Source organism: Artemia franciscana, chromosome 2 (assembly GCF_032884065.1).
Source record: "Artemia franciscana chromosome 2, ASM3288406v1, whole genome shotgun sequence".
NCBI lineage: Eukaryota > Metazoa > Arthropoda > Branchiopoda > Anostraca > Artemiidae > Artemia > Artemia franciscana.
Genome location: NC_088864.1, coordinates 619,754 through 640,842, shown reverse-complemented (window position 1 = coordinate 640,842; position 21,089 = coordinate 619,754). Strand labels below are relative to the sequence as shown.

The window sequence follows — 21,089 nt, the reverse complement described above, 5'->3', positions numbered from 1 at the left end:
GTCATGGAAATGGCAAAAAAATTTCCCTCAATCAAGTAGCGCTTTTGTCAGATTCTGGCAGAGAATATCCTTTTTACTCCGAAGAAGGAAAGAAAGCCAATCTTTTTCTTTCAAAGAAAATACTCTTTTTTATTTAATTTCACAAAAGAAATGAAAGATCGTGCATTCTGTCGGATGAACGCCAAGAGGAAAATTGATACATAAAACGAGCAGACATTGTTCTGCATATGATGGGGCCTCTTCCTTCGCATTCCCCCGCTCTTTACGCTAAAATCATACAGTTTTTACATAAAGGATTTATAAGCGCAGTAACTACGCAAAAAGTTGGTAAATCTAGAAGCACTGATACCAAATTTCGCTTATAAAATGCTTATTAATTACAAATTTCGCTTATTCGCTTATATCGCTTATAAAAAAGCATGTTTTCTATATACAATATCGGTCTATATCACTTGCGTGTTTATGAGGTGCTCCCAAAGAACCTATTTTATCGTGTACTTGGTGCGTGATATCTATTGAAAACTCCGATGTCCACAGTGGCAAGGGTGATATTTCGACAAAAATTTTAAATGGAATATAATGGTTTCAAGTTCGTGCTATTGTCTATTTATGGCGCTTTGATGGGCTTTTCCTGCGTCACCATTGTTCACTGGATTATCGCCCGATCTCTACCCAGTGTCCATCGAGGGTCAACGCTAATAATACAATTTAGATAACCATTTTATTTCATTTATTTATTAACCACACATACCATGAAACTAAAAGAGAAAATTTTAATAAAATTATGAATTACCCAAAAGAGCCTAATAAAAATTTATGTAAATAATTTTGAAAGATTATCGCTTTTTTCAGTTTGGATGGAACTGTCTGGTGGGAACTAGACGAGGGGGGGATGTATTTTACGTTTGATGAAATTTTCACGGAGGAATATTTTTCAGCATTATTTGAAAAATAAATAGAAATCAAATATAAAAAAAACAGTTTTTTTAAACTGAAAGTAAGGAGCAACATTAAAACTCAAAACGAACGGAAACTATTCCATATGAAGGCTTGCCCTCTCCTCAATACCTTACTCTTTACGCTAAAGTTTGACTGTTCATCCCAATTTTTTAGAACGGCTACTGAAATATAGGGGCCATTAATTAAAATAGGAAGCATTTTTTAAAAGTGCTAACAGTCTTAGTGTAAAGAGAAAGATATTAAGGAGGGGGCACTCCCTCATTTACGGAATAATTTCTGTTCGTTTTGAGTTCTAATGTCCCTTTGTTACTTTTTTGTTTTGAGTTTTGAGATAGCCATTTGCTCAAAAAATACAGCGATGCTGCATTAGATGGCTATATTAAAATTTTGATAGGATGTCCTTAGGAAGAAAATGGACTTAGAAGGTGTACCCTCCAATCAATTTGGTCCCTAAGACAGGGCACAAGAACTTTTATTTTCCGTTTGAAAGATATTTTTTCTGATATTATAGGACGATTGGGTCGATGCAATTAACCCTGAGAAAAAAAAAACGATAAAAAACAAACAAATAAAAAAAACATAAAAAATATGTGGTCTTTCTTCTGCCAAAAAATACAACCTTACCTTAGATCTTAGTTCCTCCAGTGCCTAAAGAAGCACACAGGGCGTCGGTGAGTAGCCTCCAGTCTTTCTTCATGTGAGACACTGCGTGTATATCTTTTCACTCTGGAATGAGAGTCGTATGAAGGGCTCTTCTGTCACGTTCATACATCCTACGGAGCGTGTTCTTTGGTCTTCCTCGGTGACGGGTACCTTCCGGTTGCCAGTGGACGAGTATTTTTGTTATCTGGCATGCGGAGGATGTGTCCAAGGTATCGCCGTCTACGTTGTAGTACAACGGTTGCGATATCTGGCTGGCCAGTGCGGGTACAGATCTCTTCATTTCTGACATGGTCTCTCCAACTTATTCTAACGATTCGGTGAAGAGAGTTATTCTCGAAGGCGGTATGGCGTTTATCCTGTTCCGCAGTTAGCTTAAGGTATTACATAGCGTAACTCAGAAAAGACAGTATATTGCGGTGGAACAACCTAAGTTTCAACTTCAGCGAGTATATGGTGGATTTCCAGGCCGTAGAAGTCTCTGAAATGATACGTTGGCCAAGGCTACCCTGGTGCACAATTCTTTTTCAGAGTCACCACTGGAAGTAACTGGGCTTGCTAAGTACTTGAATTCTGTCGCCTGTTCGATATCCTCTTTTCCTAGTTGCATTCCCATGGGTGTACTACAGATGGACATAGCTTTTGTCTTTGGGGCGTTGATTTGTAGTCCGAATTGATCGGCTTTCTTTGCGAGTTTGTTCAGAAATTCCTGAAGCTACTTATTGTCGGCTTCTATGAGCCGACGAGGAGAAAGGAAGACGAGGAGGACGAAGAGGAGAGGTGACAAGACAGAGCCTTGCCTGATAATAGACATCACCTTGAAACCACGTGCGTTGCCGTCCGATGTTTTAACACAGCATTTTTTTCTCTTCGTACATAGCAACTATTAGCAGGATTAAATTCTTGGTAATGCCGTAAAACCCCACTACTCTCCACAGGGTTTGACTATCTACTGAATCAAACGCCTTTTCGAAGTCCACGAAGAGTATATACAAGCGCTGTCTCTATTCGTTAGATTCCTCCAGCATGGTGTGTATAGTAAAACTAAGATCAGCACAAGATCATTTCGACCGAAGTCCATGCTATTCTTTACGTAAGTGAGGATCAAGAACAGCTTGGAGTCTTCCTAATATTATCATCGGGAAGAGCTTCGCAGGGATCAAGCGAAGATTGATTCCTCTATAGTTGCCGCATCCTTTCGCTTCTCCTTTCTTGAAGAGTTTGACTAAGATTCCTGTTCTCCCATCTTTGGGGAACTTTTCGGTCTGCCAGAGGAACCAGAAGAAGGATAGCCAGATGGCCAGGGTCCGACGCAGGCTGAACTTGATCATTTCAGCTGAAAAACGGTCTCTACCAGGGGCCTTCCCATTCATAAGTTTTTTGGCTGCTGAGAGTAACTTGTCGGTTGTCGCTTTTCATCACTGATGTGAAGAATGAAGAGAGATTGGTCTTTTATATCCGGTGGGATCGCTGGCGTCTAGCGATTCAGCAGGGCCTCGAAATAACTCACCTACCGTTTCTTTTGTTCTTCCGCGTCTGTTAGGAGCCTTCCATTTTCATCTTTCACCGGGCATTCTTGGATACTTGACTTAACTACTGTTTCTTTGGTAAGGCGGTATATGGTTCGTGTGTCTCCATAGCTCGCTGCTTCTTTGGCTTGCCCGGCCTTTTCGATCATGTATTAAATACAATACAAACGCATACAATACAAAAAATACAAAATTCCTCTTGTTTGTAGATAGGAGCTCGAAACCTTCACCGTAGAGTTCCCTGACATGCTGAATTTGATGGCATTATTTTTGTTTGGATCGCTTTTTTTCTAGTGGGGGGGGGTCCCTTTTTTTAAAAACAGGCAAATTTTCTCAGGTTCGTACGTTTTGATTGGTAATATTAAACTTAATGAACTTTATATACTTGGAATCAACATAAAAAGCCAGTTCTTTCAATGTATATATTATTATCAAAATTCTGCTTTTTAGAGCTTTGGTTACTATTCGGTTGAGTCGCTCAAAGTGAAAATTATTTTATGGTCTTTAGAAGACATGGAGGTCGTCAGCCCAACTCATTTTAATACCTGATTATTTTGTGGTCAACTCCGTTATTTTTTGTAATTTCTGTTCGTTTTTGGTGTGATTTATTTACTGATGGTGATTTGTGGTGGTTTTACGTTTGGAAAATTATTTGACTTTATGTCAACTTTTTTTGGTTTATTAAGGCTCTTTACTTTTCTTTGAAAAACTTCTTTGGTTGAATGTTTTCATTAATCAAAATTTAAGACAAGCAGAAATAAAGTCTTATAATGATGTGAACTTAAACGGAAACTGATTAACGACCAATAAGTTTATCTTTGATATTTTTTTTTGTACAAAAAATAAGCTATTCCATAGCACGTCTCATAACGCTCTTTTAAATATTGATGACGAAGAATTTTTTATTCGTGCCTATTTTCTTTTCGTTTGTAAACCACCATGGCATTTATCATATACACCCCAGCACTAGAAAAAGATCTTCCAACCTCTGTACTTGCATGGAATGTTAATGATCGGGGGTGAATTAATGCCTACAGTTTGATTTTGAAACATTATTAAAAACGAAACTAGATTAAGAAATGTATTTTTTTTCAAACGCAATCAAAAAAATGCATTAAAATTTAAAACACCAAAAATTATTCCACGTTTTTTGGTTCTTGGCGTTCCCCCTTCCCCCACCCGTAAAAGACCCCCCATCCATGGAAAATAAGGCCTTCCAAATTTTAAGAATTTCATTGAGTTTTTTTTGTAAGGGGAAGGAATTTTGGGTCTTGTGTATTATACGCCACTCACTCATGTTTACGCTGTGTAAAACTCGAAAACGAAACGGTTTCTTCGTTCGTTTCTTTCAACTTAGCGTGAAACAAGACAAAGGCAAGTGACAAAATAGATGAGAAATATATGATTTGGGCTATATATTTGCACACAAAGAGGGAGATAATTTGAAGTCATAAAACAATTCTTACGGCATAATATGCACAATAATTGCACCTAACACATTTTCCATGTAGACCCGCTATACTTTACCCCCCCCCCTCTAATGTTCAAATATATAGCCCAAATTGGTTTCTAAAGTAACAAAGAAACTAACGAAGAAACCGGTTTGTTCTCGAGGTTTACCCATTGTAAACTTGAGTGAGTGGCATATAATACACAAGTACCGGAATTTTTCATGGAAGAGAAAGCCGGATTTCCCGGTATTATTTAAAAACAATCATAAATTAAATGAAAAAAAAGTTTTTTCAACTGAAAGTAAGGTGCAACATCAAACCTTAAAACCAATGGAAATTATTGCGTAAACGAAAAGGGATTGCCTCCTCCTCAAGACCTCGCTCTTGGTGCTAAAATTTTTTATAGAATTTTAAAACACATCTTATTATTCTAATTAAACGACCATTGTGTTTCAGGATTCGTTCTTAAAGAATTAGGATAAAAAGTCAAAATTTTAGCAGTCAAAATCGGTTTTTTCCTCATTTTCTTTGCTACTTTAGAAAAAAGAATCTGGGCTATATATTTTCACATTGAGGGGGGGGGTGGAGTATAGCGGGTGTGCACCCAAAATGTGTTAGGAACCATTATTCTGCGTATTAGGAAGTAAGAATTATTTTTTGACTTCGAACTGTTCAAATAATTTACCCCCCACCCCCACTCCTTATATGCAAATATATAGCCCAAATTATATTTCCCATGTATTTTGCTACTTGTCTTTGTCTTGTCTCACGCTAAGCTGAAAAAAACTAACGAAGGAACCGGTTTGCTCTCGAGTTTTACACAGAGTAGACCTGGGTGACTGGTGTATAATACACAAGTACCAAAATTCTCTCCCAATGCGGAAAATAAAAAGCAAAACTCAAATAAATTCTCAAATTTGAAAAGTTTATTTTCCACGGGGGTATTTTTCACAGGGATATTTTTCCATAGGAGGGAAGGGTATTTTCCGAAGATGTATTTTCCGCGGGGGAGAAACGCCTGGGGGAATTTTCTGCGTATGTGGCGGTATTTTCATCAGGCGAGAAGGGTTTTCTGGGAGGTAAATTCCAGGAGGTATTTTCCAGAGGGGGGGGGGTAAACTCCTACCACAGTTTTTTCATAGTCCCCCTTACGTGATCTGTAACGTTTTTTTTGAATAGTTACGGTCCGATTTAGCACGACATAGTTATAGTATTGGTTAATATTAGCAGTATTTTTAAAGTAAATTTCATTTTTTCTGCTTAAGAAATGAGATGTTAGATTGTAACTGAAATTTAGGAAAAATTAGAATATTTAAATTTTTCGAACGACGATAGTTTTATTACAATAAATGTCTAACAAAATGTTGCAGCATAATATTTGGGATCCCTCACAACCCTCGGAGAAAGGTCTGCAAGTCGCGAAATTTGTCTGTTGTTTACGTGTAGCATTTGTTATTCAATTTTTGCACGTTTTGAGTTTGACTGGTTTATCTATTACAGTTTCTGTTCTTTTTTGGTTTCATTTATTTATTAATGGCGATTTGTAATAGTTCTATGTGGTAGAACCGGGGAAGCGACTATTTCTAATTTAATCTGGTCCGGTCCATAATATACCTGCCAACTTTCAGCAATCGCAATATTGATCACGTATCTAATTTCGGATCTTCTTTATGTAAAAATTGGAGTGGTCCAGAATTCGAACCTAAGACCTACCGTACCCTTAGCGGAAATCATACCACTAGACCAGCAGGTCGCAATTAACAACAACAATCATTTGCTTTATCGGCAAGTAAAATTCTTCTCAACTATCTCGTTTGCTCCCCCCCCCCAGATGGTTGAATCGGAGAAGCGGCTATTTGTAATTTAATCTGGTCTGGTCCCTGATACGCCTGCCAACTTTCATCGTCCTAGCTTATATGGAAGTGCCCGAACTAACAAAACTGGAACCGAGAGACAGACAGACCAACAGACCGACGGAAAGAAATTGCGGTCACTATATAGCACTTGGTAAATACCAAGTGTCATAAAAACTAACTTGTAGATTTTGACGACTTAATGAACTTAAAAATAATAATGTGTTGGTTTCCAAACGAAAAGGTTCCCAATTGCTTTCAAAGAGAAGCTAGACCTTCTTAAACTTTATGGTGTCATATGTTTTTAGCTTAATTTTGATGATTTTTCGCCCAAATTTTTGTTCTACTTTTTTTTCTACGCTGGCACCAAATCGCAGAAGTCACAAAAATTCATATGGAGGCCTTTTCTATAAAAATGGATTTTCGTTTTTTTTTTTTTTTTTACAAAATGTTTTTAAGATACTTATGGTGTGTCAGTTTCTCTTTTTCACTTTCCTTAGACCTTCTCAACGAAAAAAAGCACAACTCAAATAAAATTTTCAAATTTCGAAAAACCTTATTTTCCACGGTTACGGGGTGGTAGGGGGGTTCCAGGCAGTATTTTCCACAGGGGGGACTTCAGGCGATATTTTCCACGAGGGTATTTTCCGCGTGGCGGGAAGTAAACGCAGAAACCCAATCATTAGTCATATCAATTTCGACTCATCCTGTACACACCCTTTAGGCTATTATTTAGCCTACCGTTTTATTAAAAGAATCTTTTCGTGTTACATTTCAGTACAACCAAAGTTGTAAAATTTGGGTTACTACAAAAAAGGACGTAATGAAACAATACAACCATATTTGTTCCTCAGCTTGTTACCGCATTAAATCAATTAATAATGTTTCAACATTATTTATATACTCTCTAGGTCTCTTTAGCCTTCAAGTTTAGAATTACGGAAGGGTACTTTGTTTATAAAAGCTTCTACCCAATTTTGATAGCATAATCCGATTCAAGATACACCAGTAATCCCTCTAGATATTGTGTTGATTTGCGTGACAAATTTTTACTTTCGCTTTAAAAATAGGAGTTCGTATTTGGGGCCTAAGTAACACTAACTGATATGTGAAACATTCCCTCGCTATTTTCTGGTCAGTTCAAAATTTTATTAAACCCAATTTCGTCATTCCTGACGTTGGTAGTAAAATAGAAAGATCCAACCAGGACCAATCTGTTAATTACGCTGAAGGTGTCAAGATATTTTTGATGAAACTTACCGGTCAACGGAGACAAAGAGACTGTCGATGTGTAATAAGAATAGAGAGGTCGAACCGCATGGTTAACCAATGGTTGCTCCGTCACCGTGGTACTCAATTGTGACGGATTCTCTAAAGCAGCATTACTTACTGTACTCTGAAAAGGAAATATAACGGCATAAACAAGAATAAGAAAAATAATCTGGAAGAAGCAAACGGGCCTATTTATTTTATTGTTAATTAGAGCAAATGAATTACAACGTTAACGGTTGCTGTTAATAGAAATCCTACCTGAACAGATAATGTAACTGACTGAACTTTATTTATATCAGCTCAAAATAATTCAACTCTAAACGTAATTTGCAAATCCTTCGGTTCACAACATATCATTGGAGCATCGATTCCATGGGAACTCCTGTCTTAGAGTGCATTTTAATGCCGAAGTAGTGCTACTCTCCATAAAATTTCAGATTAAATAAGAAGAGGGTCTGTCGCGAGTGGGTGGGGGGAGGAGAAATAAATCTCTAATCTTCCTTCATTTGTACTAAGCCTGATTAAGACTACTGCTGTGTGATAACCCCCCTCCTTATCGCTGTAAATTGTTTTCATAAGATATTCTATCATAAGGCCCCTGAAAATAGTAACCAAAACTCTAGAAAAAGGAGTTTTGATAACAATATATACCTAAAAGTACTGGTTTCTCTGGTAATTTCAATTATACGAAATTTGTTTTACCCACCAAGTCTAAAGTTACCCACCAACAGTTATGAGTCTGAAAAAATGTGCCCTGCTTCAAAAAGGACAACAAAATGAAAAAAAAAATAAACAAAAACGACAACAAAAATTGTGAAAAAAAAGACAAAAAAGAGTGAGTGATCTAGATCAGTATTACATCTTCGAATTCAGTATAGGCATATAAGAAAACTCTATTGTAGATGTTATACTAAACGGCCCCCCACTAAAAATTTTGAGAAGCCGAATCAATTTAAACTCATTGAAAAACTAAATCTTGGGCCTTCCCCTTTTAAAATAGTAATGCTTTGCGATGGCACATTCGTTCTAAAAGTGTAGATACTCCCATAAATAACACGTGTCAATACAAATTTATTTTAAAGCTTCATGTAATTAAGTTCATTCATATTAGACGTGGTAAAATTATGTGCAGCGTTGCATAATTGCATTATGGAGAAGGGCAAGTGGATCTTTGCTTAGGTGGACGGGGTGTGTCAAAAGCCTCCAAGAATATGCTGTTTTGCCCGAATTCCCTAAGTCTCAGTGACCCTTCGGACAAATACAAAATGACTTTGGGGAGGAGGGTGATAGAATGATGTCATATTCTATTTGATTTCTGGGACCGTTTTTGATGTACACCTTTAATATTGGTGCTTGGGGCGATACCGCAACTCTCATTGTAACATTCATTTTCTCTGTAGCATAAAAGATTATATTCATATGCCTACGTACACAGAGGTGGACAGGAGGAGACACATTCGGTGTCACCCAAAAAATTTTTTTGGGGGGATGGCTAGTAAGTGCCACCAAGAGCTTTGTTTTCACTGAGTTTAAATGGTTACCTTTGTCATTTCCTATGTATATATAAAGTATAATTCTTTCTCGTTTCTCGGGTGGTTCGCCCCCACCCCACTGGTTTCTGTGGGGAGCATCCATACAGAACAGGTTTGTTTGAAGAATCCACCTTTAAAACCGTGGTTTTAATAACCCTGTAAATAATTTTGGATATCCCATCCCCCGCCGTCCTACTAAATATTTGTACGTGAATTTTTTTTTCAGGAATGAATGTCATTTTCAAAGTTTTTTTTTACAAATATTGAACTGGCATGAGAAAAAGGGAGTTGAAAAAGGGATTAATAGCCCTACTTCACATTTTCGAAAGCCTTAGGAGCGAACAGCTCGCATAAAAAACTGTAAGTAAAGAGAAACTCTTGTCGAAACCAACCGAAACTATTAAAAAGCTTTGATTCTAACTTCTGCGTAAGCTCCTCCCATATTTAGGGAAAATTATTGAGAAGTTCAAACCGTTTTTTTATACCGAAGTTTGTTTCAGAGAATTAACTAGTATATTATATACTTCTCAACTTTAAACATGCATAATTTCCACAAAGATGTTCATTCGTTTCCATGATATCTTTTGTCTTTCACACATTTTTTTCTTTTCAAATTGATTGGTTTGGCTTTTTTGATTACATATATATCTGTAAAAAATTACAATTTATTAAGAAACGTGTTAATTTAGCTTCTATAAAGAATTAAGTAAAACAAAATTAGTTGTTTTAACTGAAAGTAAGGAGCGACATTAAAACTTAAAACGAACAGAAATTACTCCGCATATGAAATGGGTTGTCCCCTCCACAATCCCTCGCTCTTTACGCTAATGTTTTTAATTGTTTTAAAAAGTAGAATTGTGGCAAAGAGTCAAAGTTTAGCGTAAAGAGCGAGGGATTGCGGAGGGGACAACCCATTTCACATACGGAGTAATTTCTGTTCGTTTTAAGTTTTAATGTCACTCCTTACTTTCAGTTAAAAAACTAGTTTTTTTATTTAATATCTGAACGTTTTTGAATTAATGCATGTTTGATTTTGGCTCTCCGTACATAAATTATTAAAATGAAATTTGCATATTAACTCTTTTTTTGGCTAAATGGCTTTCTCTTAGTTTTGATCAAACGATTTTGAGAAATAAGGTTTTGGAAGGAGGCCTAGTTGCCCTCCAATTTTTCGGTTACTTAAAAAGGCAACTAGAACTTTTAATTTTTAACGAACGTTTTTATTAGTAAAAAATATACGTAACTTGAGAATTAACTTACGTAACAAAATTTTATGTTTTTATAATTTTGATTATACATATGAGGGGGATTGTCCCCTCGTTAATACCTCGCTCTTCTCACTAAATCTTAAATTTTGTCCCAATTCTTTAAGAATGACCCCTGAATCAGAAAGGCCGTAGAATAAATAGTTGAAATTACTAGAAATACTTTAGCATAAAGAGCGAAGTATTTATCTCCTCCTAAATACCTCGCTTTTTATGCTAAAGTATTTTAGAACCCCTCATATGCGTAATAATATCTGTTCGTTTTAAGTTTTAAAGCTACTCCTTATTTTCAACTGAAAAAACATTTTCATGTTTATATTTTCATTGTTTATTCTTTTAACAGTAATGCTAGAAAATCCTGTGCCCTTTTCATTGAATTTCTCTTCCCCCATGAAATATTCTTCTAAGGAAAGATCCTCCCACATAGCCCCCTCCCCTAAACCCCACACCAAACCAAAAAAATCCCCCTGAAAACGTCGGTACACTTCCCAATAGCCATTACTGTATGTAAACATTGGTCAAAGTTTGTAACTTGCAGCCCCTCCCCCAGGGACTGTGGGGGATTAAGTCATCCCCAAAGACATAGTTATTACGGTTTTCGACTATGCGGAACAAAATGGCTATTTCAAAATTTTGATCCGTTGACTTTGGGAAAAATATGAGCGTGGGAGGGGACCTAGGTGCCCTCCAATATTTTTGGTCACTTAAAAAGGGCACTAGAACTTTTCATTTCCGTTAGAATGAGCCCTCTCGCAACACTCTAGGACCACTTGGTCAATACGATGGCTCCTGGGAAAAAAAAGAGCAAACAAATAAACACGCACCCGTGACCTGTCTTCTGGCAAAAAATACGAAATTCCACATTTTTGTAGATAGGAGCTTAAAACTCCTACTAGAGGGTTCTCTGATACACTGAATCTGATGGTGTGATTTTCGTTAAGATTCTATGCTACATTTTCAATTCGAATCGGATCCGGGGACACAGAGGGTCGGAGGGGGGAAACACAGATCTTAGAAACGGGAAATCTTGGAAAACCCTTAGATTGGAGAGATCGGAATGAAACTTGATGGGAAGAATAAGCACAAGTTATAGATACGAGATTGACATAATTGGTACGGATCCGTTCTCTTTGAGGGAGCCCGGGTTGCTAATTTGGAAAAAAATGAGGTATTTTTAACTTAAGAACGGGTGACCGGATCTTAATGAAATTTGATATTTGGAAGGAACTCATGTCTCGAAGCTCTTATTTCAAATCCTGACCAGATCTTTTGACATTGGGGGGAGTTGGAGGGGGAAACCGGAAATCTTGGAAAACGCTTATAAATGTCGTAGATACGTGATTGACGTAACCGGACTGGATCCACTCTCTTTGGTGGAGTTAGGTGGTGGGGCTCAGTGCTTTGGCGAGTTTGGTGCTTCTGGACGTGCTAGGACGATGAAAATTGTTAGGCGTGTCAGGGAGCTGCACAAATTGACTTGATAAGTCTTTTTTCGTCACTTAAAAAGGGCACTAAAACTTTTCATTTTCGTTGGAATGAGCCCTCTCGCAACACTCTAGGACCACTTGGTGGATACGATGACCCCTGGGGAAATAAAACAAACAAACAAATAAACACGCACCCGTGATCTGTCTTCTGGCAAAAAATACGAAATTCCACATTTTTGTAGATAGGAGCTTGAAACTGTAGGGTTTTGTAGGGTTCTCTGATACGCTACTGTAGGGTTCTCTGATACGCTGAATCTGATGGTATGATTTTCGTTATGATCCTGTGACTTGTAGGGGGTATTTCCCCCTATTTTCCAAAATAAGGCAAATTTTCTCAGGCTCGTAACTTTATATGACAAAGACTAAATTTGATGAAACTTATATATTTAAAATCGGAATAAAAATCCGATTCTTTTGATATATCTTTTAGTATCGTAGTTCCATTTTCTAGAGTTTCGTTTACTATTGAGCCAGGTCGCTCCTTACTACAGTTCGTTACCACAAACTGTTTGATAGAAGGACAAGTATTAGTATTGATAATACTTTCAAAATACACAAAATGACTCTGAACAGCTAAAGAAAAAGATATTGAACAAGAAACAGCAACAATTCACATTAAATTGCAAACGAAAATGTGACCTAAAACTCAACAATAACACGATAGTTATGCTGTTGCGGAGTTTAGCTATTTCAGAAAATTGTGATTGAATAAGGAATATTTTATATTAGCGTCTGTAAAGAATAAGCAGGAAAGAGGAATTGAATGAAAGACCGAATTTCTTAATTCAACTGAAATTGCTGATTTGCCACCCTACTACTTAAAACTGAACAATAAAACTATAATTATATCAATGCAAATAGAAGTAACAGCGAGAATTACAACAAGCTGCGAAAGAAAACAAATCTTATAACATGGATAATATATAAAAGGGAGTAAAAGTGAGAATCGCAACAGCTAAAGAAAAAGGCATGGACAAAACGACAGCGCGAATCACATTGAATCGTAAACGAAGTATTGAAAAGCGATTTGTGGTTGGAAACTGAAAATACTCATCTCTTATCTACAAACTCTTAAGAATTTAAGTGAGATGATGTTCGAAGTTGAACTGCTAAAGAAAAGGGCATTGAAAAAACTCTCTGAGGTAAAGACGAAAAAAAGCAGAATTAAATCTACGATTGGAAAACAAGGCATAGCGATGTCTGGTCACAAAAACGATCTAAATAGGTCAGGGCTTTAAGAAAGAATTCGACTTTAATGGCACTTGGTATTAACCAAGTGACATATAGCGATCGCAAATTCTGTCGGTCTGTCTGTCCCGGTTTTGCTACTTTAGGCACTTCTAGGTAAGCTAGGACGATGAAATTTGACAGGCGTATCAGGGACCAGACCAGATTAAATTAGAAATAGTTGTTTTTGCGATTTGACCATCTGGGTGGGGGAGTGGGGGGTCGGTTAATTCGGAAAAAATAGAAAAAGTGAAGTATTTTTATCTTACGAATGGGTGATGGGATCTTAATCAAATTTGATGTTTGGAAGGATATCGTGTCTCAGAGCAATTATTTGAAATCCCGACCAGATCCGGTGACATTGGGGGGAGTTGGCGGGGAACCTAAATATTGGAAAACGCTTAGAATGGAGGAATCGGGATGAAACATGGTGGGAAAAATAAGCACAAGTCCTAGATATAGGATTGACATAACAGGAACCTATCTGCTCTCTTTGGGTGAGTTGGGGGGGGGGCTTAATTCTAAAAAACTAGAAAAAATGAGAAAAAATGAGAAAAAACGAGAAAAAATTCGGGAAAATTAGAAAAAATGAGGTACTTGTAATTTAAGAACGGGTGATCAGATCTGAATGAAATTTGATATATAGAAGGATATTGTGCTATAGAACTCCGGTGAGATTGATCCGGTGACATTGAAGGAAGTTGGAGGGGAAACCGGAATTCTTGGAAAACGTGAAAATCGAGGTATCTTACGAATGGGTGATCGGATCTTAATGAAACTTGATATATAGAAGAATCTTATGTCTCAGATGCTACATTTTCAATTCGAATTGTATCCAGGGACACAGAGGGCTGGAGGGGGAAACAGAAATCTTAGAAGCGGGAAATCTTGGAAAACCCTTAGAGTGGAGAGATCTGCATGAAACTTGTTGGGAAGAATAAGCACAAGTTATAGATACGAGATTGACATAATTGGTACGGATCCGTTCTCTTTGAGAGAGCTCGGGGTTACTAATTTGGAAAAATCAGAAAAAATGAGGTATTTTTACCTTAAGAACGGGTGACCGGATCTTAATGAAATTTGATATTTGGAAGGAACTCATGTCTCAAAGCTCTTATTTCAAATCCCGACCAGATCTTTTGACATTGGGGGGAGTCGGAGGGGGAAACCAGAAATCTTGGAAAACGCTTATAAATGTCGTAGATACCTGATTGACGTAACCGGACTGGATCCGCTCTCTTTAGTGGAGTTAGGTGGTGGGGCTCAGTGCTTTGGCGAGTTTGGTGCTTCTGGACGTGCTAGGACGATGAAAATTGTTAAACGTGTCAGGGAGCTGCACAAATTGACTTGATAAGTCGTTTTCCCTGACTCGACCATCTGGGGGGGCTGAAGGAAGAGGAAAAATTGGAAAAATTAAGGTATTTTAACTTACGAGTGGGTGATCGGATCTTAATAAATTTTGATATTTAGAAGGACCTTGTGACTCAGAGCTCTTATTTTAAATTCCGACCGGCATTAAGCCTCTGATTTTCTTTTTAAAGCAATCTATTGATTCTTGGAATTTTGCCAGAGCTCATACCATATGAGCTCTTGGCTCTTCTGACCTCGTCACAAGTGCCATTTGAGCTCTTAGCTCTTGTTCCACAGGGTGGCTGTATCAAACCTTTAAGCCTGGACAAAAATAAACAGGATAATAGCGAAAGTTCAAAAACTAAGATACGGGTTAGATAAGAGTTATTTAGGCTACTCTCAAGGGAGGATCCAGGGGAGTGGCGAGGGGGGCGATTGCCCCCCCCCCTTTAGACGGGCTGTAATTTCTCTTAACTGCACTTACGGAGGTCTGCATTAACTCATGTTCTAACTACTGTAACTAGATTATAAAACATTTTTACATTTCGTTCATTCCACAGCTTTTCCACTATCAAGCTAGCCTCGAGTATTTTTTGTCACCTTATAGCATAGCAACAGTTCACCCGGTAAATTTTAGCTAGTTCTCGCCAGTGTTGCCAGATGTAGCATACTTATGCGGAACGTAGCATAATTAGGAACCAAAAGCATCCAAGCATAATCCTCCTTAAGATAGCATAATTGTAGCATAATCTAAGACGATGTAGAACAATTCATAACGTCACATCAGTAAAACGAAAACCAAAGATAGTTTATCGAATTTTTCGATCAAACTAAAGTAAAATTTTCAGCACAGCGCCAGACAACGAACCATCTGGTATTTTTTGTTCTGATCCTGTGGTCTATGGTCTATGGCAAAGAAAAGCGCACGAAAGATATTTGAAATTAGAGACATGTGGTGAATGGTTGGATTGGATTGGTGAAGATGATTGTTTGATGAAATTTTGAGATTTAGAGGGGTTTCATGTTGTTGTTAGTGGTGAGCGGGGAGAGAATTTTGCAGTGTAATTAGGCCTAGCCCTTTCAACCATAGGCAATGGTTCATGGTTCAAGAACTGGTTGATAGCTACTACACACCAGCTGACACCAAACTTTCGCCAAAACTCCAAAAGATTTTGTGAAAAGCTTATGCTGATCAGATATTGTTTTTTAATCTACCAAAATCTATCACTGGTGTCTAGTTACAGCACGGGGATTATAGTTTTTGGTAGACACTTCATGAACTACAAGTCTTTCCCCAAAGACAAAGGCTACCTTAAAGGATCCTCAGTGCCACTAGAGAAACATGCCTGTTTTGCCAATCTCTAGATGGCTGTCAGCCAGTTCTTCAAACTTGTGTTACTCTGAGTGAATGGCTATCGGAAATTCTGAAATTTTTCCTCGGAGTGTATGGTCAGCCTGCTGCTGACCATTACCACGGTGAGGTAAAGGTGGAGCCCCAGCACAACATCAACATCACAGGAGATGATAAACATAAAATTGGAAGCCTTTTCATGAGCTAAGTATAGTCTCTGGAAACGAACCTATGGTGAGAGCTACATTGCCTTCTATGAGGATACCTCTCTTAGGGAATTCTGTTGCTACAAATATGTCCCTACAGACAATCTGATCAAGCTCCACAATTCCAAGAACATTTACGTAGCCACCCCACCCCCTGGTCAAGAAGTCGAATCCGAAAGCGAAGATAAAGAAGATCATTGAATATGTACCGCATTTTTTCCTTCCTTTTTTAATGTATCTGAAGTAAAATTTTGATGATGATGCAAGACACTATGTTTTTCAAATGCCGCCAACTGCTTCGAGAAGAAAGACGACTTTCGAAAAAAGACGAAAAACGTAAACCAAATTGTGAACCAAGATCCTTCCCCTAGACATAAAAAGCCTTTTTACTTATTTTCTATGCTATTTTACCTTTTTATTTACTTCCTTCGTTTATACCCCGCTTTTGTTCCCTTAGCGGGTTAAAAATAAAATTATTAGGCTATTATTATCAAAGTATATTCTATTCAGAACCTTTATCAAGATAAAACAGAATTCGACTTGTCTTAACTGATCAACTTTTTCGTGAAACCTGGGAAAATATAGAAGCGTAGCATAAATCTGTCCAAAAAAGCATAATTTTGGGCTCAAGGATGCATAATCCGCTCCGTCCGATCTGGCAACACTGGTTCTCGCCTCCCTGTTTGATGTAAACATTGGAAGTGGGTGGGGTTGCGCAACGCAACCGGACCTGAAGTGTCAAAACAAACATTTCGTTTCAGTGTATAACGAAATTTGAATATGCATGTGTCACGACGATTTTCGTCGTTTAAGCGGTATTGATGTCGGGAAAACGCGGACAAAAGACGCTTGACAGCTTTGTTATTTCAAAGTCTTGTAGAATGGATAGTGTAACTGTAACTGCAAGTAGCTCTTCAATTAGTTCTGTTGGAAGTGGCGAACACAGGCAAATTCAATTGCAAATTCCTAACATTTTGCAATCTTCTGTTAACCCCGTTAGCATTCAGAGTGATCATTCAACAACACCCCCACCCACTACCCTGTCTCCGGAAAACGATATTGGGATCCACATCGGTACAATACATGCCATTGACGACCGAATAAAGTGCAAGCTTCTGGAGAGGCCACGGACACTCCCGATTGAATACCAAATGCCGAATTCTGTTCATTTAAAGCAGGGAAAAGACGAAAAAAGGCACTTGAACGATTTTCATTAGCAGAGTTTCCACTGGCTTTTATGTTCTGCTGCCCAGAAAGGCCTTTTATGCAAATACTGCCCTCTTTTTGGAACTGGGGCTAGCGGGGGTTCAAACAGACAGGTTCCCCTACAAAAGCTGGTTACAAAGCCTGTCACAAAATTTGATAAGTTACTGGGAAAAGATGGAGAACTGACAGTACATGATACTTTCCAGTGCCACCATTACGCAGTAGAGGCTGGAAAGTCGTTTCTAAGAGCCTACCATTCTCCACGCGAATCTGTAGATAATTGTGTCAACAAACACAGCGAATGAAGCAAGTAACAGAAAACCAAGAGAGGCTTAAGCCGATTCTGGAATCAATCATATTTCTAGGAAGGCAGAATATTCCACTGAGGGGCCATTGGGATGATGGCAGCTTAAACTTGGATGACATGCCGCTTTCCAATGAAGGAAACTTCTGAGAACTACTACGTTATCGTGCTGAAATTGGCGACAGTAAATTAAAGGAACAACTGAAACAACTCAAAACTAGTTGATTGAGCGTTGTGTGAAAGAAGTTATAGGTGTCATTCTAGAAAGAGTAAAGTCAGCAAGGTATTACAGAATCATTTTCGATGAGACAAAGATGTGTCACATTCATTGCAACTTAGTTTAGCTTTCTGCTATGCCTTCGATAACCATAGACTCGAGGACTTCATAGGTTTTGTCGACGTTCATCATGCCACCTTTGAACCTTCCACTGCAGACAAAAAGCCGACTGTCAACGGAAAAGTGATTGGCCAGCTAGTTCTAAGCCTTTTAGAAGAAATGGGTTTGAATTTACTTGACTGTGTTGGAATCGGTACGGATGGGCGTGGAATGATGGTATCAAATAACTGTGGTGCTGTAGTTGAAATTCAGAAAAAGCTAAAAATGCGTCTCGTTGTCCCTGCTTTAACCACGCCCTGAACCTTTCTTTGTCAAGATGTTCAGCTGTTTTAGCATCAGAAATGCCATAGGCATTATAAAAGAAGTTGTTGCATTTTTTAATGCATCTGCGAAGAGAAATTTCGTCTTGAATAAGGTTCTAAAAGCTCAGCTCACGGGAACCGGCGAGACGAGGTTGATCGAGCGACACGAGTCACTTATGCAGTTTGTGTCCGAACTTCCAAAAATCATTCAGTCTTTGGAACACATTAGTCACTGGAGTGAATCAGTGACCGCTCCGAAGGCAAAGACGCTTGTCACAGCGTTACATAGTCCGGAATTCGTGGTCTTCCTTCAATGTCTACACAGTACTTGCGCTCTGACCTTGCCTCTTATTTGGCTATTCCAGAAGAAGACTTTGGACTTGGTCACTGCCGATGGCCACGTTTCCAATCTTTTGGATGTTCTAGCAAAGCGACGGGAAACGTGTGACGAAGAGTTCGCATTATTATTCGAGCAAGTAAAAGAATTGTCAGAAAAAATCCAACTGGCTGTTGAAGTTCCAAGGATTACACAAAGACAAGTTCATTGAAATAATCCTCCTCATACTACGCCTGAAGAATATTATTGACGTGTTGTTTTTATACCTATGCTCAACTCAGTCATAAGTGACTTAAAGAGCCGATTTTCAAGAGACACGCTGAAGTCTTTCTGGTTAAACGTACTGCTGCCATCAAATATTGTGAATTGTACTGATGATTTGCTGCAATCTTCCGTCAAAGAGATCTCTAGCATGGACGGTCAACTTCTTGGCTTAACCGTCGCGTCTACCAGGGCAACACTTATTTTGGCAGAGATGCATGTGTTGAGAAGTAGATGGCTTCGGGTTAAGAGAGAAGGAGGTATTTTTCCTAGTTCAGTGGAAGAAACTGCCAAGGAATGAGACAGACACCTATATCCTTATGTCAGCTCACTTCTTGATATTTTTATATCTCTTACAGTGAGCGTGGCATCTGCCGAGCGTAGCTTCTCAACTTTACGCAAACTGAAAACCTGGCTCAGAGCACAGATGGAGCAAACTAGACTCAGTGGTTTGGCCCTCCTTAATGTGCACCGCGACATCAATATCAGCATTGACAGAGTAATCGACAGGTTTGCGAACAGTGGAGCCAGGAAGCTTGAATTTCGCTTGTAAACAGTTGTCAGTTGATCAAGTACAGTTTTTGTAATCATTATTGTAATTTATGAAAACCAAATTTTCGTTAAACAAGAGACCGCCAGGGAAACTTAAAACGTGAAAAATAAAGTCAGTCTTGTGGCCTACAAAAAGTACAATACCCCCACTCTTTTCGGTAAGAATCATCCCCCCCCCTAGAATGAAAGGCTGGATCCACCCCTGGCTACTCTTTTTTTTGGACATCAATCAAAGTCCATTTTGTATTTAAGCCATTCTGTGTTATAAAATGCTTAAGTCTAAATACGTTTTTGAATCACAGACCAGTTAAGCAAAAATGCAGTCAAATAATTTTTTTTTCTAATGTTGTCGTTACTTGTTCGGCATAAAATAAAGTAAATTAGATAAAAAAAAATCAGTTAGCTTTCTATAATGGCTTTTAAATCTGATCCAAGCGTGAATAATTTCTATTATCATTTTTGAATACTTTATATTTTGAATACGATAAACAAAACGAAATTACCTGAATCATTGTAATATTCATACTCTTGAGGATAAGATTCTGTTGCTTCTAAAATTTTTGTGATTTCACTGTCAGTACTTTCTTCACTGTCAGTATTCACTTTTGATTGTGATGAACGCAGAGATATAGACAAAATAGGAGTTTTTATTGTTGAACACCTATTTTCACAATACTTAAATATTAGGACACTGAAATAAAGCAATAGAACAAGCGAACTAAGAAACACTGGGACAGACGCCGCAAACAGTCTTGCTTTTTCATTAGTAAAATCACTGGTCAAAATTTCAATTTTCCTCTCGTTACTGATCTCTTCATTCATAGCATCCTTGGTAGATAGCTATCAGTACTTTAATTATAACTAAATTCATCAAACTTTGTTTTTGTTATTGTTGAGTGACTTCTATTCAAAGTGATTTCTATTCAAAATCATTAATCTGCTTGGACAAAAGAAAAATTAAAGCTACAGGTTGATCAAAAGAAGTTAAATGCTAAACCGTTAAAACGGTTCATATTTCTGGTAAAGAGATTTACAATAGACATGATGCAAATAACCATGTCTGCTATTCTGTTGTGCTTATTTTGCCTTATTTTGAAATTAAATTTGCCTTATTTTGAAAAATAGGGGAAACACCCCCAAAAAGTCATAGAATCTTAACGAAAATCACACCATATCATTCAACATATCAGAGAACCCTATTGCAAAAATTTCTAGCTTCTATTTACAAAAATGTGGATTTTCGTATTTTTTGCAAGAAGACAATGTTTTTTTGTTTCTTTTATTTTCCAGGGGTCATCGTATCCACCAAGTGGTCCTAGAATGTCGCAAGAGGGCTCATTATAACAGAAATGAAAAGTTCTAGTGCCCTTTTTAAGTGACCAAAAAATTGGAGGGCACCTAGGCCCCCTCCCACGCTCATTTTTTTCCCAAAGCCAACAGATCAAAATTTTGAGATAGCCATTTTGTTCAGCATAGTCAAAAACCATAATAACTATGTCTTTGGGGATGACTTAATCCCCCACAGTCCCCGGGGGAGGGGCTGCAAGTTACAAACTTTGACCAGTGTTTACATACAGTAATGGTTATAGGGAAGTGTACAGACGTTTTCAGGGGGATTTTTTGGTTTGGGGGGGGGGGGGGGTGATG

The 21,089-nt window shown here is 37.9% G+C and overlaps 1 protein-coding gene across 1 annotated transcript in view; it reads right to left on the bottom strand.

Annotated features, from left to right (window-relative positions):
- Positions 1–20,340, bottom strand: part of LOC136044002 (uncharacterized) — a 50,512-nt gene extending 30,172 nt beyond the window's left edge. The window contains exons 1-2 of the mRNA XM_065729090.1: positions 19,946–20,340; positions 7,714–7,849 (exon numbers count right to left, since the gene is read on the bottom strand). Of these exons, the coding sequence (XP_065585162.1) occupies positions 7,714–7,849; positions 19,946–19,966 (157 nt within the window). The 5' untranslated portion in view covers positions 19,967–20,340. The remainder of the gene's footprint in view (positions 1–7,713; positions 7,850–19,945) is intronic.
- Between the last annotated feature and the right edge of the window lie 749 nt (positions 20,341–21,089).